Source organism: Drosophila gunungcola (genome assembly GCF_025200985.1).
Source record: "Drosophila gunungcola strain Sukarami chromosome X unlocalized genomic scaffold, Dgunungcola_SK_2 000046F, whole genome shotgun sequence".
Classification (NCBI taxonomy): Eukaryota; Metazoa; Arthropoda; class Insecta; order Diptera; family Drosophilidae; genus Drosophila; species Drosophila gunungcola.
In genome coordinates, this window is record NW_026453192.1 from 601,407 (window position 1) to 622,904 (window position 21,498).

At 37.8% G+C, this 21,498-nt stretch overlaps 5 protein-coding genes and 2 non-coding genes across 10 annotated transcripts; 4 read left to right on the plus strand and 3 right to left on the minus strand.

The window, feature by feature from the left end:
• The first annotated feature begins 216 nt into the window (after positions 1-216).
• On the plus strand, positions 217-4,718 carry LOC128260928 (dolichyl-diphosphooligosaccharide--protein glycosyltransferase subunit STT3A). Its single transcript, XM_052994281.1, is given in 7 exon segments — positions 217-529; positions 1,130-1,458; positions 1,819-1,986; positions 1,988-2,209; positions 2,418-2,705; positions 3,157-3,636; positions 3,891-4,718. Coding segments are annotated over 7 exon segments (2,142 nt in total). The 5' UTR covers positions 217-429; the 3' UTR covers positions 4,446-4,718.
• LOC128260978 (small nucleolar RNA Me28S-U3344) lies at positions 2,256-2,338 on the plus strand. The gene has a single exon (XR_008268195.1). It is a non-coding gene; the product is annotated as a small nucleolar RNA Me28S-U3344 (small nucleolar RNA).
• Positions 3,727-3,811, plus strand: LOC128260977 (small nucleolar RNA Me28S-U3344). The gene has a single exon (XR_008268194.1). It is a non-coding gene; the product is annotated as a small nucleolar RNA Me28S-U3344 (small nucleolar RNA).
• Positions 4,719-6,050: 1,332 nt separating the features above from the next.
• Positions 6,051-10,641, minus strand: LOC128260929 (cystathionine beta-synthase). Of its 2 annotated transcripts, none has more exons than XM_052994282.1 (4): positions 10,515-10,641; positions 8,571-8,795; positions 6,544-7,585; positions 6,051-6,467 (listed from the first exon to the last, which is right to left on the minus strand). In XM_052994282.1, the coding sequence occupies exons 2-4, from the start codon at positions 8,791-8,793 to the stop codon at positions 6,164-6,166; spliced, it is 1,569 nt and encodes a 522-aa protein (XP_052850242.1). In that variant the 5' UTR covers positions 8,794-8,795; positions 10,515-10,641; the 3' UTR covers positions 6,051-6,163. The 2 variants fall into 2 exon arrangements, with proteins under 2 accessions (XP_052850242.1, XP_052850243.1); XM_052994283.1 differs by having other exon boundaries at positions 8,571-8,814; positions 10,515-10,610.
• An 830-nt stretch (positions 10,642-11,471) lies between these two features.
• On the minus strand, positions 11,472-13,686 carry LOC128260935 (microsomal glutathione S-transferase 1). 2 transcript variants are annotated; one of them, XM_052994295.1, is made up of 2 exons: positions 13,526-13,686; positions 11,472-11,900 (listed from the first exon to the last, which is right to left on the minus strand). In XM_052994295.1, the coding sequence occupies exons 1-2, from the start codon at positions 13,652-13,654 to the stop codon at positions 11,574-11,576; spliced, it is 456 nt and encodes a 151-aa protein (XP_052850255.1). In that variant the 5' UTR covers positions 13,655-13,686; the 3' UTR covers positions 11,472-11,573. The 2 variants fall into 2 exon arrangements, with proteins under 2 accessions (XP_052850255.1, XP_052850256.1); XM_052994296.1 differs by lacking the exon at positions 13,526-13,686 and adding an exon at positions 12,650-12,886.
• A 1,491-nt stretch (positions 13,687-15,177) lies between these two features.
• LOC128260936 (uncharacterized) lies at positions 15,178-16,624 on the plus strand. Its single transcript, XM_052994297.1, has 3 exons — positions 15,178-15,555; positions 15,880-16,003; positions 16,209-16,624. Exons 1-3 carry the CDS (start codon positions 15,502-15,504, stop codon positions 16,424-16,426), a joined length of 396 nt encoding a protein of 131 aa, XP_052850257.1. The 5' UTR covers positions 15,178-15,501; the 3' UTR covers positions 16,427-16,624.
• LOC128260937 (probable nuclear transport factor 2) lies at positions 16,558-20,925 on the minus strand. Of its 2 annotated transcripts, XR_008268192.1 has the most exons (5): positions 20,670-20,925; positions 19,836-19,907; positions 19,667-19,765; positions 18,470-18,856; positions 17,281-17,422 (listed from the first exon to the last, which is right to left on the minus strand). XR_008268192.1 is itself a non-coding variant. In XM_052994298.1 (4 exons), the coding sequence occupies exons 1-4, from the start codon at positions 20,775-20,777 to the stop codon at positions 17,309-17,311; spliced, it is 393 nt and encodes a 130-aa protein (XP_052850258.1). In that variant the 5' UTR covers positions 20,778-20,917; the 3' UTR covers positions 16,558-17,308. The 2 variants fall into 2 exon arrangements, 1 of the variants encoding a protein (XP_052850258.1); XM_052994298.1 differs by lacking the exon at positions 18,470-18,856 and having other exon boundaries at positions 16,558-17,422; positions 20,670-20,917.
• Between the last annotated feature and the right edge of the window lie 573 nt (positions 20,926-21,498).

Consider the following 21,498-nt stretch of genomic DNA (forward strand, 5'->3'; position numbering starts at 1 on the left):
AAGTTGCCGATTTAAATACCAGCTATGCTTTTAAGTGACTCACTAATAGTAGCTAATCATAAATCAAGAATTAACAGTCGAAGAGACCACAACGAGACGGGGCAGAAAAGCAACCGCGGTTAAAAGGGCAATAATAAAAAGCGCTCAGCTGGCAGAGTTGTCACCCCCGCTGCCGATAGCCAGACGACAGCACGCGATAACGATAGCACTCTTCGCTCTTTGCCACGAATTGCAAGTTTGCAATTCCGTCGCATTCAAGTTTTAGCTTTCATTTTGTGCGAAAACATCAATAATAGTCGAGCCTGTAGTGCGGCCTAAGTCATCTTGGACACCTTGAATTCAGTAAACCCCATGTACCGGTGATTTTGCAACTTTTAAACCGAAATAAACAACGCCGAAAAACGCCGGCAGGCGGAAGAGGGACAAAAAATGACGCTGGACGTGGGCGGAGTCGCCCGGGGACTGCTCACCTGGGAAAAGCAGGAGCACCTGGTCAAACTGGCTATTCTCATCCTGGCAGCGGTTCTGTGTGAGTAAATTGGGCAGATTTTTGGCGTATTCGAGTGGGCGTACTGGAAAAAAAAATCAAACATTCGCATCAACTTGGAGCTTGCTTGCTATCGATTGATCGATAGTTGGTAGCGGTGCATTGCTACCGCCTAGGGATGCCAGATTGTCTATGATAATACTCAGAGATGGGAGTTTTGATACCATATGGTTAATAATTTATTTTATTTTTTTCATAATGTAGAATACTTGTAGTTCTACGGTCTTATCTTTTTGTTTACATAATGCCTGAATAGGTTTTAAATAAACTTCGGTATTGATTTCGTTATTTGTACAGTACACATTTTGGAAATTGTAAGAAATGACTACATATTCACAAGTTTCGGTTTATTCAAGAAAGAATTCATAATCAACAAATGTATCAAGTTCGAGACGAGAGCCATTCAATAAAAAAAAATAGCGTTAATATGAATATAAAATAGACCATGTTTCGCCACCCTGGAAAATATCGATAGCCCCAGCCGATATGTGTGCGAGTGCCACCACCAGCTGCTCGTCTTCCTCTTCCAGTCCGGCAAATTGACTTCCTTTTCCTCTTTTTATTTGAACGTGCATTGATCAGCATTCGCCACACGCTTGTTTTCCGTGCTGCGATTCGAAAGCGTTATCCATGAGTTCGACCCGTACTTCAACTACCGCACCACGCGGTTCCTGGCGGAGCAAGGATTCTACAAGTTCCACAATTGGTTCGATGACCGCGCCTGGTATCCTCTGGGCCGCATCATCGGCGGCACCATTTATCCCGGACTAATGCTTACCTCGGCGGCCTTATACCGTCTGATGTGGCTGCTCAACGTGACCATCGACATCCGAAACGTGTGCGTCTTCCTGGCGCCCTTTTTCTCCTCGCTGACCACGCTGGTGACCTACGCCCTCACGAAGGAGATCCACGTAAGTCACCATGGGATCAAAGACCCTATTACTTACATAGATTTGGGCATTTAGATTAGCAATTATGAAAAAAACACCTATATGCCTGTATTATAACCTAATTACCTAGAATTTTTCATTAAAACCTCAAATTCCTCTTTTAGGGTATAAAATGTATCAGAAAAATGTATTTCTATGTACATAAGAAATAATTTACAATTATTTGTTTATATTTTCCTTCTTAAGGTACATATATTTCAAGTAAAGCAAGCTCAGGAAATGATACATAATATAAAAAAATAGTACACAATATTCAATAATTACAGTACTTGGAGATTTCGTCGCACACGTGTATTTAATGTTGCCCTCCTTTACTTTTAGAGCACTGGTGCTGGTCTGGTGGCCGCCGCTTTGATCTCCATCGTTCCGGGATATATCTCCCGATCTGTGGCCGGGTCCTACGACAATGAGGGCATCGCCATCTTCTGCATGCTGTTCACCTACTATTTGTGGATCAAGGCCGTGAAGACAGGCACGATTTTCTGGTCGGACCATGTCCGCTTTGGCCTATTTCTATATGGTTTCGTCGTGGGGAGGCTATGTCTTTCTGATCAACTTGATCCCGCTGCACGTGCTGGCCCTGATGATCACCGGACGGTTCTCGCACAGGATTTACATAGCCTACAGTACGCTCTACTGTGTGGGCACCATTCTGTCAATGCAGATCTCTTTCGTGGGCTTCCAGCCTATCCAGAGTTCAGAGCACATGCTGGTAAGGATTCACTTATGCCTAATGCTTGAAATATAGAAGTTTAGTGATCTGTTATGATGAATACTTAATATATTCTTGATAGGAAGAGTATGAAACATAATGAGTACGAAAAAAACAATCTGATTTGATCACTCATAAAATACAATGCAAATGCTTACTTATTAAAATTAGTAAAGAGACTGTAACTAATAGCTTTTATCTTTTCCAGGCATTGGGAACCTTTGGGCTGTGCCAGATTCACGCCTTTGTGGACTACCTGCGATCTCGCATTCCCAAGGATCATTTCGATCTGCTCTTTAAAACGCTGGTGTCCAGTGTGTTGACCGTGCTGTTTGTTGTGGGCACCCTGCTCACACTTACCGGCAAAGTCTCGCCCTGGACTGGTAGATTTTACTCGCTACTGGATCCGTCCTATGCCAAAAATCACATTCCAATCATTGCCTCGGTGTCGGAGCACCAGCCGACATCCTGGTCGTCCTTCTACTTTGATCTGCAGGTGGGTTTCGTTGGGGGCAAAGTTAGTTTTATAAGAAAACATATTCGAGAATTTTATAAGTTTCCTTAAAACCGAATAAAAAAAAAGTATTTTAAGTTGTTGAATAATTTAAAAAGCATATTACATCTTTCTAACTATTAATAAAAAACACTTAAAAGCGCGCTTATATTATATATTAAAACCTTTAAAACCAATTTAGCACAAAATGTTAAGAAAGTCTTAAATTAAAAAACAAAAAGAAAAGCATATATATTTTAACTATTTCGTTGTAAAAAATGTATCTGCCGAAGATGAAAACTTAACCACGATGCGAATGAGTTGCGCCTTAATGCATTCGAATGATTACCTTGCACTTTGATCGCTGAGGCAGTTTTAACCCAAAACCCCTTTTCACTTAAACCATTAATTTAAAATAAATGTACTGATTTTGCCGTGTACATTTTTTTTGCAGATCCTGGTGTTTCTCTTTCCCGCCGGCCTGTATTTCTGCTTCTCCAAGCTGACCGACTCGAACATCTTCATTATTTTGTATGGCGTCACCAGTATTTATTTCGCCGGTGTGATGGTCCGTCTGATGTTGGTCCTGGCGCCCGTAATGTGTGTGCTATCGGGTATCGCCATATCGCATCTGCTGGCCAAGTATATCAAGAGCGTGGATGCGGGCGGATCGGCGAAGCAGGGCGTGGAGAGTAAGCGGCAGCACAAGAAGCTGGAACAGCAGACGGGCGGCGTGAAGAGCGAGGTGGCCATTGGATTTGTGGGAGTCATCACACTGATGCTGATCGTCTACACGCTGCACTGCACCTGGGTCACCTCGGAGGCGTACTCCTCGCCCAGCATCGTGCTGAGTGCCCGGTCGCACGATGGCGGCCGGATCATCTTCGATGACTTCCGCGAGGCCTACTACTGGCTGCAGATGAACACCCCGGAGGTATGTTTCGAGTTTGGTTAGCCTTTTCATCCCGTTTACGCCTGCTTAGCCTTTTCATCTGGCTAAGTTGGTGGCACGGCATAATTTCTTCATTTTCATGATGACTACATTGTAAATTCTTGATAGGAAGAGTATGAAACATAATGAGTACTAAAACAACCAAGCTGACAAAACACTAGACCATCCTTCTGTTTCAAATTGCCATGAGTAGCCAAACCAAATCTAATCTGTTTTATTTAAAAAATGTTTTCCAGGATGCTCGCATTATGTCCTGGTGGGATTATGGTTACCAAATCACTGCCATGGCAAATCGCACGATATTGGTGGACAACAACACTTGGAATAACACGCATATATCGCGCGTTGGCCAAGCAATGGCCTCGTCGGAGGAGAAGGCCTACGAGATAATGCGCGAACTGGATGTGGACTATGTCCTCGTGATATTCGGCGGACTCACTGGCTACTCCTCGGACGATATCAACAAGTTCCTGTGGATGGTGCGCATTGGCGGCAGTACGGATCGCGGGGCGCACATTCGCGAAAAGGACTACTATGCGGCCAATGGCGAGTTCCGGGTGGACAAGGAGGGTTCACCCACTTTGCTCAACTGTTTGATGTACAAGATGTGCTACTATCGCTTCGGCCAAATGTACACGGAAGGTGGCAAGGCCCAGGGCTACGATCGAGTTCGGGCTGCCGAGATCGGCAACAAGGACTTCGAACTGGATGTCCTCGAGGAGGCCTACACCACGGAACACTGGCTGGTGCGCATCTACAAGGTGAAGGATCTGCCGAACCGCGGCGTCTGAAGACGAGCTCAGCACCATTCCGCTCTATTCTGTGTTCTGTACATTAGCTCCCTCTATCTCTATCTCTATCTATCTCGAACATTTGGTAATCTCTCTCTCGCTCAACGAGTATTAATTGCTGATTTCCCATGCATTTAGTTTTACACTTGCATCTATTTTTTTTTTATACTTTTACAAATGTTCCAAGTGTACCAGATGCGTGTTAGCTCCTTAAACAGGAAAACAGCATGTAAGCGAATCGAACGAAATATATATATATATAAATGTGAAAAATTGTCGAAATTTGTGAGAATTCTTATTTGTTGGTGATGTGGGTTTTTCTTATCGAAGGAACTTTTATTACATTTTAAGTTAAAAGACTTAAAACTATAACCATAAACATACATTTATAAATTCTTTAAATATTTATCAAAGCAGCATTTTTTTAATGCTTTAAATATCCTTGCAGAGTGCATTTTAATTTCAGTTTGCAGTTGTTTGTTTGACGTACACTCAAAGAAACAATTTCTGAAATATGGTCTTAACTATATTAAAATTGTATATACAAATATAAGTATGCCAACCAACATGGCATAAAAAATAAAGTAAATATAGTTTTGTGATATTGTTATTTTGAAAAATCAGTTTTCAAATAAAGTAAAATATAGTTTTGTGATATTGTTATTTTATATTGACGAACTTAACAATTTTAAATATGAAATTAACAGAATTTAAGTTACTTCACAAATAATTGGACTCTACAAATGTAAAATGTATAGTTAATATAATTATTGTATTTTTATTTTATTTTAGTTCAAAAGAATACGTACCTGATCATCATTTCCGCGAAGATTAATTTATAATTTATTTTTTTATCTTTAGATTAACAATTTTTAGTTTTGTCATTAATTTCCTGATCCTTGATTTTAATTTGTGCTTCAGCATTTACTAGCGAACTCTGTAAGTTTTTAATAGTTTCTGCCATAGTCTTTATTTCCTTACTATTATTTTTAACCTCTTCCATTCAAATCTTAATTTGCTCGTCTTTTAGTTTTTTTAAATTGTCTTTGCATTTTTCATGTATTTCTTTTCCTTAACAATTGTAACTTCTTTGATTTTGACTTGACACTCAGAAACTGCCAGCTGTCTTTGCAAGTTGTTAATGGTTTTTGTGGGTTTCAATTAAAGTTCCGAAATGGACAACTGGCTTACCAATCCATCGTTTGTATTAGCAGCTGGTTTTGGTTGTAAAATATTACCGATAATTGACTTACAATTGGTTTTCATTTCATTCTGCGATAAATCAACACTGACTGCAAGGGCAGTGAGCTCAAAAACCAAAATCGTCAAACAAAAATCACTAAAAAGTCGAACTTTCTTATGTTAAAAATGCGACTTGAGTGAAGTATCGTCTTCTGTGAACTAATCTGAATCAGAAATGAGACCTATTTTGATATTTTTTCAAAGATAAAGACATATAAACATAATTTATAATTGAATTTTGGTGTTTGGCACTTTGTTTTTCGCATGACTTCTATAAGAAGCAAACATAGAGTACATATATAAATAGGAAATTATTAATTTAATATTTAAAAGATTTCAAATCCATCCCAATTTTAGTTAGAATTTGAATTATATTAAGTGCTTTATTGTGAATAAGGCAAAATGCATGCGGGTATATATAATCGGTAGGTGTTTGGACTTCTATGACACAGATGGGGAGTTGGACACTGGCTGCTCTAGTGGCTGCTGCCGTTGGTGGCACCATTGGCCTTGGAACTCTGCTTGCCGGCGGCGATGAAGGTGGTCACGTCCAGCTTGCTGGCCAATGCTTTAAGCTCCTCCTTGCCGGCAGAGTTTTTGCCCACAATGATCACGCTGGGATCCACTTCGAGGACGCGGGCCAGCTTGCCAAGGATCTCCGATTCGTTCAATCGGATCACCCGCTTGTTAATGGCCTTGATGGCGGGTTCGGACTGCTGGCGGTTCATGCTCACGATCTGGGTGATCAGTGTATCCTGGCCGACCACGCCCAGAATGGAACTAAGTGGGCGAATAAAGAAAAATAATCATGTTATGGATGATTTGATGATAAGAAGAGGAATTTCGGCCAGCCTACCCATCATCCTGGTCCACAACGGCCAGCTGGTCGACGCGATGCTTTTTCATCAGGCCAATGGCCTCGCCCACCGTTGCGTCCGACTTGAGGATCGCCGGAGGAGCCTGGAGCTGCAGCTGGTCGATGGTCAGACTCCACCACCAGTGGGCGTGCTCGTTCACCGGCTCCTTGAAGCCACGCGCCTCCATCCAGTTGTCCGAGACGAACTTGGTCATGTAGTTGCGTATGCCATCGGGCAGGATGACCACGCAGCGCTGACCCTTCTTCAGCTGGCGGGCATGCTGGAGGGCAGCGTGCATCGCTCCGCCGCTGGAGCCGCCGCACAGCAGACCCTCCTCGGCATTCAGGCGTCTGCTCATGGGGAAACAGTCGGGATCGCCGATCTTCGTCCACACATCCACCACGGAGTCATCGAAAACGGTGGGCGGGAAGTCGTAGCCGATGCCCTCCACCTCATAGAATTGCACATCGGTCTTGTTCAGCTCCGCCGGCCGGGCCAGGATCGAGCCATAGGGATCCACGCCCACAATTTTGCACTGCGGGGCCTGCTCCTTGATCTTCCGGCCAATACCACTTATGGTGCCCGCTGTTCCCGCCGACACCACAACCATATCGACCTGGTTGTCCAACTGCCAAAGGATTTCGGCAGCTGTGCCATCGTAGTGGGCCAACGGATTGCCGGCATTTCGATACTGGTCGAGGACAATCGAGTTGGGCGTCTCCCGCTGCAGTTGCTGCGCCACGTAGATCAATCCCTCCGGCGAATCGTAGGCCGCCTCCGTGGGCGTACGGATAATCTTGGCCCCCAGCGTTCGCAGCGCCGATACCTTCTCGTTGGACATCTTCTCCGGCATCACGATGATGCACTTGTAGCCCTTGACGGCACAGGCCATCGCCAGACCGATACCCGTGTTGCCCGACGTCGGCTCGATGATCGTGAATCCTGGCTTGAGGAGACCCTGCTCCTCAGCATCCTGCACCATGCGATAGCCGATGCGGTCCTTTACCGATCCGCCGGGATTAAGGAACTCGCACTTGGCATCTTTAAGAGAAGGAGCAGGCAATTAGAATGTATTCATGGGGCGGATCTTATAAATATAACAATTTTTATTTTAATAATATTAATTATTTATCCTAATTATATTTTAATGGCAATGATATTTACCATTTAAATCAGGTAAGATCTTATGAGCCTTTTGTTACTTTTTAAATAAGTGTTTTTATTAAGTATCCCAAAAATTAATGATATAAAAGAAGATCAAATTTGTAACTTAATATTGACATAATAGTTATAAGCAAGATTTAACTCTTAAGTTAGGTTTAAAGGATACATTTGATCACAGACTTTAATTGATTCCAACATTTTAAATTAGGTTTTTATTTTAATAATTTTAGTTTTAATCTTAACTATATTTTAATGGTAATGATATTTACCATTTAATTTAGTTAAGATCTTATGAGCCTTTTGTTACTTTTTAAATAAGTGTTTTTATTAAGTATCACAAGAATTAATGATATAAAAGAAGATCAAATTTGTAACTTAATATTGACATAATAGTTATAAGCAAGATTTAACTCTTAAGTTAGGTTTAAAGGATACATTTGATCACAGACTTTAATTGATTCCAACATTTTAAATTAGGTTTTTATTTAAATAATTTTAATTTTAATCTTAACCATATTTTAATGGTAATGATATTTACCATTTAAATTAGTTAAGATCTTATGAGCCTTTTGTTACTTTTTACATAAGTGTTTTTTATTAAGTATCACAAGAAATAGAGATTAATGTCCCTTTATATTGTATATAATTGTATATTGACCTAATACCTTATCAATTATTTGTTAGTTATAAGCAAGATTAAACACACTTAAGTTAGGTTTAAAGGATAAATTTTATCATAGAGTTTAAGTTGATGTGAAATAGGAAAATCATGATCCCATTTTTTTTAATTAGGGCTGTAAACTATTGACTATATATTTATTTTAAATTAGGTTTTTAAACGATTGACTATATATTCACTTACACATATCGCATTTGATGCCCTCGCTGTCGGGAATGTGATTCAATTTGACCAGCGGAGTGCATCCGATCACCTCGAGGATGTTCGGCGTGATCTGCTGGCGGTGTGCGATGCCCCGCTGCGTGTGGGGGGACTTCTCGGTGGTTCCCAGATGCCATTTGCACTTGGACGGCTTTCCGGGATCGATGAAGTCCGCGGGCCTTTCGTACGGCTTCGGCTGTGGCATCTCTGTGAGGGATAAAATAAACTAAATTAAATTAAATTAAATATATAAAAGCCCTCTCCAAAGATCTAACTTTAAACTGGTTCAAGTCTATCCATAAACCAAGAAGTGGTGTATTGAATATTGGCTCCTCTTTATAGAACAAGTTATGCAATTGATAATCGCGCTTGGCTACCACTTGGAAATTTTTTTTGATTTTACACATGCCAGATGGCGCTGTTGTTGACCTCTGGTGACCCCAGACCTTATCACCTCAGTGTGAAAAAAAGCTGAATCAAAATATATTTATTGTTGTCTCATTGCGTAAATTGCGAAATTGTGTGGAGATTATTATTCAATCGAAATCGAAAATGTCGGGCCTTAAAAACGATGACGTGACACAAGTGGATAGAAAACAGAAATGGCATTTAGAAAACAGGAAGTACACCTTATCAACTGTTTTTAAACTGCACAATAATCATTCCAAATGTCTATATTTAAACTAACACTTAGTTTAGTGCACACGAAAGGCAGTGACATGCTATTTTAATTATTTAAAATCTCAAGGTTTTCCTTATCGAGACAAGTGGGGAAAGTTCACAACTGGCGAGCAATTAGCAAGGTTCAGTGGAAATTTCAACACTGTATCGGATATTGAACTATTTATTTTTTTTGTGTGGATCTTTAGATTTTCCCCTTCAGTATTTATCTAAATGGTTTGAAATGGGCTGCCTGCCGTTCCAGTTGGGTTGTATTTTATAGATAAGGTTTCCAGGGGGCTGTGATTGATTGTACTCGACACGCCACTCGAACTCAATCAGCCACTGAGCAAACTTAAATAAGGGAAAGTATATTCGTGCATTATATGAAAAGCGTTGGTATCTGGAAACCCGTTTTATGGGTATCGCTTGAGTTTAGTACTTTTATAGCTTGTATAGGGTAGGTCGGAATCTACACGAATAAGGGTAATTATTTCAGTAACCTCATCAACTAATTTGAATAGGTAGAGTAGACCAATAACAATTTTAACATTATAAATGTTTTATAAATGATACGAAAAAAATATAACCCTAATTTTTGGGACCTTTCAGCTTAATAACGCTTACAAACACATTAATATACCAAAACAAGTTATTTAACTTAAGGTATTACTACATTTACTCACTTTCTTTGCACAACTACATATCATTTTTTAAATTTAATGGCAAGCCCGTATTTTAACAGTTTAAAAACGTTATAAATGACACATTTTTTTTGTTGATTTTTTACCGGGCATTTTTTGTATTAAGCCAAAGTATAAGAATCTTTTATATTAACATATTTCAATAGTACTTCTATTTTTAATGTCAGTAGTTTTTTTTACGTGTAAATTCTCAGGAGCAAAAGGAGAGTATAAAAGAGAGGACTTTTTATTGCTCTTTCTTGTTTATCTCCCCAATGTACACATACACACGTACAATCCTCCATATGTATTTGTATATTTGATTCACAAGCACGCGGCTCCAAAATAGAAAAAAAAACAAATACGAAAAAAACCCAACACATAAAAATAGACAAGCACATGTTTTTTCTCTCGCTTTTCTTTGTTTTTGTGTTTGTTGCCGGTTGGGGAACTTTTTTTTGCAAGAGCATAAAAAGAGAGTGCGAGTGAGATGAAGAATGAAACTTGACAGGAAAAGGATAAGGACGAAAGAATGCCTGTTTTAAATTTTAGTTTTAGTCTAATCTTTGATTAAGTTACTTACTAGTGCTAAAGGTGTTACCAAGGAACAACTAACGGAGAGAAAAATGCGAGAATCGACCGCCACGATGCTGCCAACGAAGGCAATTGAACAAAATCCAACAAAGGCCTAACCAACCTTCTGTAACGGTCGACAGCGACGTGGGCAGAGTTAGCGGCAGCGCACAGTGGGATCAACTCTCATTTCTCAACAAAATCACATGCATTGTTCGCTGAAATAAGCTACCGTCAATATTTATTATAGCGAAAAAAATATATTTTTTTAGGAAAGCATTATTTTGAGTTTAGTCCCGAATAAAACAACTCTTAGGCAAACATAAATGAAACGAAAATAATTCAAACCATTGTACCTTATCAAAATATTTAAAGTGAAAAGCTTTTAACTATTTAAATTTGGTGATAACAAAAAGTACCATTAAAACTGTAATTCAAGATGCAGTCTCTCTAAAACTGTAAAGCAGAAAAACTTAAGGCATATATACTCAAAACTGTAGTGCAAAATCAGCCAACTAATGCTTTTTCAACTGTCAGACAGTGAATCTAAAACCATTTCTAATTAAACCACTTGTTTTTTAACAATAACTGAATAAAGCTTGGCGATCAACTTTATGTCACCCTAATATGCAATTTAGTTGCTTCTTCCTTGAGCTCGAGAATTGGAGCTGACAACTTTCGGATGTTTCTAGTGGCATTTAAAATTTGTTTTAAATAACACCGCAATAAACCGCCGTTTTTCTAATATAAGGAACATACCATTAATTTGCGTTACAACCATAAACATAAATTAAAAATATTGATTAAAATGCATACAACCCTTAAAAATCAAATATAGCATTTCTATGAATTTTGTTTACCTACAATAAGTGCATGTACAGAAATTCATTCCAGATTGGTTTATTGGTTTATTCCTTCCAGAGCTGACTTAATTTGTAACTCGTTAAGAACATAATAACTCCCAAACTGTGATCCAAAAGCACCGTAGCCGAGGCAGGTGTATTTTTATATTTAAGAAATTATTTCAAAAATGGTTAAAATAAAAACATGAATGACTAGATTTATGTGCTTAGAAGGCGGCCGAGAGGATGACCTGCAGCGCCATGTAGACGGTGGCGCCCAGGGCCACGAAGAAGGCGAGGGCTCGGGATGGCTGGGGCACCACAACCACGGCGTAGACGATTGTGTGGACGATACGGGCGATTCCCACGGCACGGAACAGGTTGATGGCCAGGAAGGCGGCCGGATTGGTCAGAACGTAGAGAAGGCCGATGGCGAAGAAGGGCAGAATGTTCTCCAGATCGTTCCGATGAGCACGACGCACACGCTCCACATTCGGATCGTCGAACTTGACCTTCAGCTTGGGGGACATCAGATCCTCCTGGTTGGCGAAGGTCTGAAAACGAAGATAACGATTCGAAGATTAACATTTTTTTCGAATTTTCCAACAACATTTGTAGACAGAGCCAGAATTAATATTGAGAACTCAATAATAAAATGTATAGCTTTGTTGTCTGATCCCCAAGAATTTGTAGTTCGAATAATGAAATATATATCTATATCTAGAGCTATGAATTCCTTAGTTTCAGCCGAAAGCATTCCAAAATCAAATATTAAGAGACATACAAATAAACATTTTTTTTATCCTGTTAATTTTTTAAAATGTCATGAAATAGAAGGGGAACTATTTTTTCCAGCAATGGAATTTAATATTCACTTAAAGTATTTTATAAATGAATTTAGTTTTTTTTATTTACATATAATAATCACCGCCCGAACACGAATCTTCCTATTTATTTTAATTTACAAGTTGACCCCGGTATGATTATAGCCTATATTAGATTGAAATAAAGTGATATTGTTCAACTGTCCAATCTTTGTTTTTTATAAGCTGACTGTTTACTGTAGTTTTATTTGACATTTTTTCAATTTAGTTGAATAAGTAACTTTATTTAACTTAATCCGTTTAAACTTTCACTGGCGTGGGACTTTGACCCCACTGTGCGACCCCTACTCACTCTCTATTTGTATTTTTATCAGCTTACTCTTTGGAGCTTTTATAAGTTTTTCGTGATATATTTTATTCATATTCATATTCCTTTTTATTTTATGTTTATATTTATTTGTTTTCACCCCCTCTCTCACCTTGGTCTTAAAACGCTGGACGGCGGTCAAAAGACTCATGAGCAGCATTTTGATAACCAAAACTCCGACCCAAAAGGTGAAACTCTTGAAGACGGGATTGGAGAGGCTGAGCAGTTCCACGGGGCTGGCCATTTTAATTGATTTTTTGTTAATTTATTAACTTTCTACTAAATAAACTTTAGGTCTTCAGAATCTCCAGCCTGCTTGCACGCCGCTTAACAATCAATTGAGCACAGTTTCCATTCGCTTTATTTTTTTATACCGGCAAGCAAAAGCTCTCTCTTCTATTATGCCGAGTCATTCTGAGACAGCGTATGTGCGATCGAGAGAGCGAGAGAGACACAGCAGAGGTCAAAAAAACAAAGCTTTAAATAAATATTCCTTCAAGACTATTTTTGCATCTTTTGATGGAAAATTATATTTTGTTTTTTGATTTGCTTATTTTACAAACGACGGTTTTATTCAATGATTTTAAAGAAACCATATTCAAATCTTTCTGTTTTTTTTTTTAATCTCCTATATATAATATAACATATTAAAGAAAAAAAATCATTTTTTTCATGATTGAAAAATTTACTCCATGTTCAAGCCCTTGGTTTATATTTTTGTATGCCAAAGAATAAATGAAGTGACAATTTGAAATGGTTAGCTACATTTATATAGATCTTGTCTCATTTAAAATCGTTAGAAAATAAATGTTAACCGAATTTGGAAATGGTTATTTTACTAAAAAAAAAGAGGCAACAAAGTCCCTAGACCTCTTTGACTGATCGCAATTGTATATGTAGAAACATGAATCTTAACCAAGTTTTGTGTATGTATATATTATGTAGATACGGCATAATAGAGTCCAAAAGTCTTAAACAAATTACTTACGGCCGTAATGAAGCGCATCAGACCCGTATAAATGCCTGTGGCGAAGATCTTCAGCACCAATATAGCCGACCATCCCAGGTAGCATCGGAACACTTGATTCTCCAGCGAAATTAGCTCGGGATTTAGCATTTTGAGACTTGCAGGTGCACTTCTATACTGAAATCGGTTGTAATCGGTTTCAAAACATTTCCGTCGATACCCTAGCTGCTTAAATGTAGGGTATATAGATTTCATTGGCCATAAAATCGCTTTCTGGAATATGCTTTGCTAAAATTTAAAAAAAAATTCTTATATTTTCGTTGGAAAAATTTGAAATTTAATCATTTTAGCAAATTAAACCTAAAACAAGGAATTGCTGTTTTGGATATCTAGTAAATTCTATGGCTTAGAATGTTTATTTAAAAGGATGCAAAAGAATTTCGGCTCTTGCTTGTAATTCCCAAGTAATATTTGGATTTCAAAATATTAGGCATTACATTGCTTAATTCTGAACTGCGTTGTTGAGGGTATATTTTTCGATCATCATTCCACGACGCCTATCTATAACTCGTTTTGTTGTCGTCGCTGTCAAATGCCGGCGATTAACATTAAATGGAACTACAAAAGCAAACAAATTGCCGGTAATTACCGTCAAATTGCAAAGACAAAAAAGCTCGACTAAGCTTAATTAGATTTCGTTCTAGTTATTTAACAAAATCACAAATGCATTTTAAATTTTTAAAAAAATTAAATTAAAATTCTCAGCATTATTGACAAAGTAAAATATGGATTAATCGGACAAGTGAAGCGATAAGAAGGGCTCTATATATAGATTAGCGGTGAGGTGTACCTGTATTTGTTGGATCCTATCAGACGGTGCCTGAACTGAATTGATAAGACACTATCAAAAATCCCAATAAGTCGCTGGGTTTAAAAATGAAATAATAGGTACACTATATTCTCTCTATAATATTACTCTAAAAAAACTAAGTTAGATAATTTAGTAAGCAGTCACATAAAGAGCTTTCGTTTAAAATTGGAAAATAATGGAAAATTTTTCATAAACACGTTTAAGCTGTCATTTAAGTACCTGATATAGGAATATTTAACTTCATTTTCTTAAACATGTTGCACTGTTGGTACAATAACACAACGTTTATAAAAGCTTATTTTTTATAGACAAAAATGTTTAACTAAATTAACATAATAATATATTAAGTTAAACATTTAAATTTGAATTTTTGAATTGATCTTAATTTCGTAACAACTTAACTCTTTCACAAGCCAACAATATTTCATAAATTCCTCTAAAAACCCTCGAAAATAATAGTCGCACATTAATCATAATTTGGGGAAGTGATTGCCCTAATGATTTGTTCTTCAAAACGATCTGTTTTCCATTATCCACTTGGTTGCCATCTGGAAATTAGCGACCTAGCCCGCTGGCCCCAATTCCGCAAAATCGCTCCGATCTTGGGCCTAACCTTCTGCCAGCGAATTTGGGGTAATGGTAATGCAAACACAATGATTCCGTAGGGCGGGTACCCACCCAAATTCGAGCATCCATGTATGCATGTTTATATGGCATATAGTCATTATGCTCCACTCAATCAGGTTGTTAGGGATGGGGGCTCGAGTGCAGTTTACAGCGGAAAACACAGACGGTGGTGTCCACTTCACAGACAGAACCGAGAGGCCCGAGCCAACGGATAAACAGATAAACAGAGATGGGAACAAAAATGAAAAGCCTATTTCCTAAGTGTAATTAATTAATTTCGGTGGCTGTGACTGCGCCCGACTGCATCAGCATATTTGCATGGCATCCGACATCCAGCCGCATCCATTCGAATCAGTTTATCCAGTGCTCTGTCGTCGCGAGCACGTCCAAAACAAAGCCAAACGGAAAAGCCAAATTCGAAATTTGCTCGTATTACGGAAAATACATTTTCAAACTGGACCACATTTTCGAGGATTGTCACCGGGAGCAGTTTCACAAAATGTCTCACGGCGAGCGAAAAGGCCGCCTCAATGTGGTCAAATTTCTGGAATTGGTAAAAGAATTTTTTTTCAAGTGAATCTCTATAGATGATTGTGTTGCGGAACCATACAATACGCTCAAAAAATATGTCCTAAAAGTGTTGAACTAAGTATATTAAAGCACAACTAAAAAAAATATTCTTTGAAAAAACAACTTGGGAATTACAAGGAAATACTCAAAACTAAAGCTAAAAAAACTATAATTAAAGTTCATTTCCCCTCAATAAAATTTCACATCCTCTTATATTAGCTCCCACAAAATAGGAATTAAAACAGCTCTAGAAGAATGTCTTTCAAGAACCAGGATTTAAAAATCAATTTTTTCTATCAATTTATAGGGTTTTGCGGTAGCGTGCCTTGTGCTTCATTTCTACAGCTTTAATGATCGCGATATAATGACATCGTTTCTGGCCACTGGCACCTTTACGGGCTATATAATCGTGGTCATCGGGGTATTTGCAGGTAAGTTTTGGTATGCTTAGACGGTAGAAACTAAAGAGGGTTTCAGAAATCATTAAAATTTCCTTGAAACTCTCTGATAACATTATTTTAGACTACTAACTTTCTGAAACTACTTTTGTTGTTGAATCTAATGATGTTTTAGTAAAAAAAGTTCTTAAGAATATATTTTAAAATATAAATCTAATTTAGATATTCTAAATTACAGGTGTTCTGATGCGGGCCCCCATTCACAAGCGCATCGATATATTCTTTAGTGTCTTGGGCTGCACTTTGTTCGTGGCCAGCGGTGTGTTCATCATCGAGGCCTGGGAGTTCTCCTTCCGCACTCGAACTCGGGATCTCGCACTTATCAAGGCCTCACTGTCGATCGTCAATGGAGTGCTGTTCGGATTCGATGCCGTCTTCACATTTCGCGACAAGTGAATCATTTTCAGCTGGAAGCCACTTCGCCAAATCCTCTGGAGATTCTTTTTTTTGCATTTAATAGTTGTAAGGATATACATATATTTCTCTTGCCGCTTTAAATTCCACCATTCATACAAACAAACAAACTGTTAACTTTAATCTTTATATTTAAGTGTGCTTTTTTTTTTTGTCTCAATAAAAAGTAATTCGCCATCACTCAATTAGTCATACAAGAAAGCTAGAATCGTCAATCGCGACTATATAATGTTCTCGGTACTCGGATTATGGTTAAAAAACGTGAGAAATTCGATGGAAAACATTCGCAATACGACTATCTAAAATAATTTCAATAAGTACAGTACAAAAACAGATTTTAAGTCAATTGAAATTATTAGATCTCTAGATATTGTTTTAAAATCAATTTTATTTAAATTAGCTGTTAAAGATTATTTTCGGGGGAAAACATAAACCAAACTCTTAGCTGGCCACATACCTAATTTGATAGCCCTAGCTAAATTGGATCCCGAGATCCAGGTGTTCGCGGAATATACATTTCGATGGGCCCCCGTAAATCGAGAGTACCGGGCGCAATGGGACACAAATAAAGGTGAGCTGGTGCCCCATTTTGTTAACATCGTAATAGTAGTTAGCATATAATTTCATCTCATTTTTTTGTTTTTAGTTTTTTTTTTTGCTTTTTTTGTTTGCATTTTTGCCATTTGTTGATAGACGTGAGAACTTGCTGACCGCTGTTTTTGTTTTGTTTTGCTATTTCTTATTGAGTTCCACTGCCAGCCAGTTGTTGTCGATTGGCGCTGGGCATCTTTGGATGTCGGGTGTGTGTTGCTGAGTGGTGCGTATGTATATGGGATATATGTCCAGCGGAGTGGGATATATCTCCTAGGCAGAGTTGTGGATGTTGAGACGGAAGATGTCGTGGGCCACGAAGAAGGTGCCGGCGTTGGCCTTCAGCAAAAATACCTGCGAGAAGGCGTGCGGGGGATCGTCATCGCACTGCAAAACAATCAAATCACACAAATGTCAATCAAATATCAATATTATCAACTGTATATGTTTAATTCATTAACAAGCGTGCGAAAAACCAATTTTGAGTTTTGCAGTTAGAAATGGAAAGGAAAAAGCACACAATTTCAAGCCGAAGTCAGAGGAAAAGTGGTGTACAACTGGTAGCCGATTGTTCGTGTGCAGGTGCGTGTTCACTGTACAGTGGTCGCTCGCAAATTGGATGACCAGAACTAAACTCCCCAACAACATGTGTATGTTGTGTCATTCAATAGAAACATGGATTACATTTAATAAATAAAACAAAAAAAATTGGGTTTACTATAATAATTGGCAAAAAAAACCACATTAAAAAAAAGAATGAATATGTTTTTAAAAATAATATTTATGATTTGTCTATTTTTGTAGCGTTTTGTGTTGAACTTGTATTATTTTCAGATCAAATTTCAATAATTCACTATTGTAAATCGTTTTTTAAACACATTCCAATGAAAAACATCTAAACACTTATTTAACACACAAGAAGGAAATGATTATGAACTTGAAAATTTAAGAGCGACAAATTAACCTAGCAATCGAGCTTTTTAGTTAGCAAAACACAGATTATTTATTGGAAAAATTAATGATTATAGAGCAACCACTGATTTTGTTAATTAAGTTATAATCCAGGACATTTAAACCAACCGATTTTTTTGTTTTTGCTTTTCAATTTTTACCAAGGCTCTCCTTATAATAAGCTAAAAGTATGTTCTAATCCCAGAAAATGTATAATATTTGCAGTTTAATACCTACTTTTAGCTTAACATTAATAAGAGAAAATGTTCCTCAGTATATTGTATTTCTGGATTTTGTTAGTTTGCATTTTATCACTAAATTGTTTGAACTTTAGTTTTCATATTAAAATGTTCCAATTTCCCAGCGACCTTCTGCAAATTGTTAAGAAGAACCCAAATCCAACTCAAAATTAACGAAAACCATGCACGAAATGAAAGGCGCAACATTTTGTTTCGGTTAATTGTCGTTGGGAAATTCACGTACTGTAAGGACAATTGGAAGAAGTTGAACGACGACGATGAGACGCCAAGGATATTTGGTTTTTTGGTCTTGTGGGCGGAGTGGGCGGGGCTGGGCGGCAGAAAGTCGACTAACAGCAGAAGTATCTTATCGCTTAGATAAAGTTTTCTTTCGTTTTTTAACTGGCTCTCGTCTCCTCGCTGCTGGCTGATCATTTGGCTGCTTTTCTCTATCTCGATTCGGATATAAGTGGCCGGGCGCTGGAGTCTGTTGACTGGGCGTGGCAGATCGGAGGTGGGGCTACACATCGTGCAGCGATAGCCGAAATATATCGTGCTGCACAAAGAAACTCCCGCCCACCGGCTTCAGTACGAAGGTCTGAATGTAGGCATGCGGCTGATCCTCATCGGTCTTCATCGGATTCGATTGTTTTTTTTTTTTTTTTGTTTTTTTTTTTATAATAACCAGAGTTGAGATATACGATATACGACAGGTAGTACATATGGTATATTCGATGCAGCGGCGGTCGGTTAATAGCACTGCCCAATAGGGAACTTGACTTAAAGACCATAAACGAATGCGAACAATGAGTTAATACCTTAAATGATTCGATTTAATAGCTTTCTGAATATATCAATTTTTTTCTGGATCTGGATCTTCAGCAAACTTATGATACATTTATTTTTCTGCACAAACGATAAGGAGTTAATTTATAAACTAGTTATTGATACCTTCTTTACTGGTGAAATCAATGTTTATATTCATTCTACTAATATTTGTTGACAATATCAATATCTAAGGTTCACATTCCAGGTAAAAACATGTTTATACACATATATGGGTACTACATGGAATTATAAAATGTGACTGACTAAAGTAAGTGATTACAAAACACAGATAAACTAAAATGCATATAATAAATTTTACTTTCAGTGCGAGTTATGGGTATATATTTTATAAGTGAAATAAAAATCAACATTATTGAGGTCTGTATGCAAGAAATGTGTACAAATAAATTTTATGAACAAGAATTTGAATGTTGAAATATACAAAAAGAATGACAACAAGTGATTTGATTTGGTAGACAGTGCTATTATCCTAGCCGCCGCTGTACAACAGGCGGCCAATAAGTTTTTCTATTCGACGGCAAGTTGCGGGAAATTTTGCTTGTATGGTTTGGTGATTTGTGTTCATTTTGCTATTGGGGATCGATCTGCTTACCTGTAGTCTTCCGAGGACATTGATTAGCACTCCACCGTCGAATGTGGGCTGCGAATCCACTGTGGTTATCACACGGTTGATCTTCTGAAAACTCAGACTCTGCAAGAACACAACGAATTAATATACACACATATGTATGATCGAAGAACTGTTTATAATCGCAACTCACCTGAACTTTTTCGAGGATCTTGGGTGCACCCTGAATTTGGTGACCTTCAAAGGTCATGAAGGAGTCGTTAGCCTGGAATGAAAAAAGTGAGTATTTAAAACCTTTCTTGGAGTTATACTAACTTATTGAACTAGAATTATTGATTAAATTAGGCTACATAATTTAAAATTTAGAAATATAGAAATGAGTCAAAAAATTGTAACTTTTTTAATATGGGTATCATTTTTTTAATCACCTTTTGATTATTACTTTTAATATGTTTATAAACAGAACGTTATTAAATCTATGGCTTGAATTTTCAAATCCTTTTTTTATATACAAAATATATTTTTAAGACAAATTTTTCATCAAATTATTTTTAAATAACTATTTTTGTCTGAACTTTTCCACTATCAATTCCCCCTAGTTAATTGTATTTTTTCCTGAGTGCTATTGCGTTGACCTCGGCTGTATGTTGGCCATATATTTCGTTTGTGTGTATTTATTTATGCGAGCATGGGCGTAATGTGTCACACGAAACTTCGAGAATCGAACGCGGCCAGGCACCATCCATTCTATAATCCTATTCTCCCGATATTGCATATATATATCTATATTTCCAGCTGCTTTTTTCCTTTCCCATTTTCGCGCTCTTTTTAGTTTTGCGCCCGATTTTCCCAAAAGGAGGCGGAATTTTTCAAGGGCGCGTCGCGCGTCACTGCGTGTGCGAGCGGGATAGCAACAGATGGACGAAGGAGGAGATGCGGATAAAGGAGAGCAGCAAAAGGTGGAACCGCAATAAAATGAAAGAAGAGGAGAGGAGAGGCAATATCTGCAGAACACAACAACACTTACGCTGTAGAAATTAACCACGTTCGCCCGATTCGCCGGGTCATCGAATATCGCATAGTACTGCTGCACAAATCCCTTGCCAATGTCCTCGTACTGCGGATTCAGCGACATTTCTCTTTCCCGATTGGCGTTCAAGGATTAAAAGGGAATCCGATCGCTGCGACACGATGTATTTCAAAAAAGTACAAAAAAAACTAACCAAGTTTTGCCCTGCAAATGCACAGCTGTGTGACCGCGACGATAACGATAAAAAATACCACCCTGCACCGAAGTAAATACCAACAGTGGTGGTATGTGGAGGGTGTCTCAAAAATATACCGTGGAAGGCTCGGTTCAAGAAAACAAAACATTAACTTCGATTGATAAAACTACTAGACGTCAATTATATAATATTTATCAAATTTTTGATATATTATTTCATCAGCATCATCTTCATTTTAAATGCTGCATTTGCACAATTTTCCCACGGCCATTGTTTATAATTGGCACAGTGTAAACAAAAGGGGACTCAAAAAAACGAAAAAAACCGTTTCTTTTTATATCATTTGTAGGAGTTACTAAAATTTTGGTCCAAATTGGGTTATTGAACCATAATGTATTATTCTTAAGATAACTAAAAAAAATGTCTTGATTTTACCAGCTTTTAATTTGAATATAAGCATATTGAACATGTGTTATTTTGTGTATAAATAAATTGGGAAAGAAGTCACTGAAACTTTAACCAGCTAAAAAAAATTATGAATCCGTTGCTTAGGATACTTAGAAAAATCTATATGCATTTTATATTAAAATTGCTGTTTCAAATAAAGTATAGCTTAAAAGTCACAAAATA

What these genes read in the sequence shown, in the direction of transcription:
- LOC128260937 (XM_052994298.1), bottom strand. Translation starts at nt 20,777, where the DNA reads ATGTCGCTGAATCCGCAGTACGAGGACATTGGCAAGGGATTTGTGCAG. An exon ending in AGATCCTCGAAAAAGTTCAG is followed by an intron (nt 19,766 to 19,835) that starts GTGAGTTGCGAT and finishes GTGTTCTTGCAG; the next exon opens with AGTCTGAGTTTTCAGAAGAT. An exon ending in ATGTCCTCGGAAGACTACAG is followed by an intron (nt 17,423 to 19,666) that starts GTAAGCAGATCG and finishes ATTGTTTTGCAG; the next exon opens with TGCGATGACGATCCCCCGCA.
- LOC128260935 (XM_052994296.1), bottom strand. Translation starts at nt 12,781, where the DNA reads ATGGCCAGCCCCGTGGAACTGCTCAGCCTCTCCAATCCCGTCTTCAAG. An exon ending in TCCAGCGTTTTAAGACCAAG is followed by an intron (nt 11,901 to 12,649) that starts GTGAGAGAGGGG and finishes CTTCGTTTTCAG; the next exon opens with ACCTTCGCCAACCAGGAGGA.
- LOC128260929 (XM_052994282.1), bottom strand. Translation starts at nt 8,793, where the DNA reads ATGCCACAGCCGAAGCCGTACGAAAGGCCCGCGGACTTCATCGATCCC. An exon ending in GGGCATCAAATGCGATATGT is followed by an intron (nt 7,586 to 8,570) that starts GTAAGTGAATAT and finishes CTTCTCTTAAAG; the next exon opens with ATGCCAAGTGCGAGTTCCTT. An exon ending in GTTGTGGACCAGGATGATGG is followed by an intron (nt 6,468 to 6,543) that starts GTAGGCTGGCCG and finishes TCGCCCACTTAG; the next exon opens with TTCCATTCTGGGCGTGGTCG.
- LOC128260936 (XM_052994297.1), top strand. Translation starts at nt 15,502, where the DNA reads ATGTCTCACGGCGAGCGAAAAGGCCGCCTCAATGTGGTCAAATTTCTG. An exon ending in TGGTCAAATTTCTGGAATTG is followed by an intron (nt 15,556 to 15,879) that starts GTAAAAGAATTT and finishes ATCAATTTATAG; the next exon opens with GGTTTTGCGGTAGCGTGCCT. An exon ending in GGTCATCGGGGTATTTGCAG is followed by an intron (nt 16,004 to 16,208) that starts GTAAGTTTTGGT and finishes TCTAAATTACAG; the next exon opens with GTGTTCTGATGCGGGCCCCC.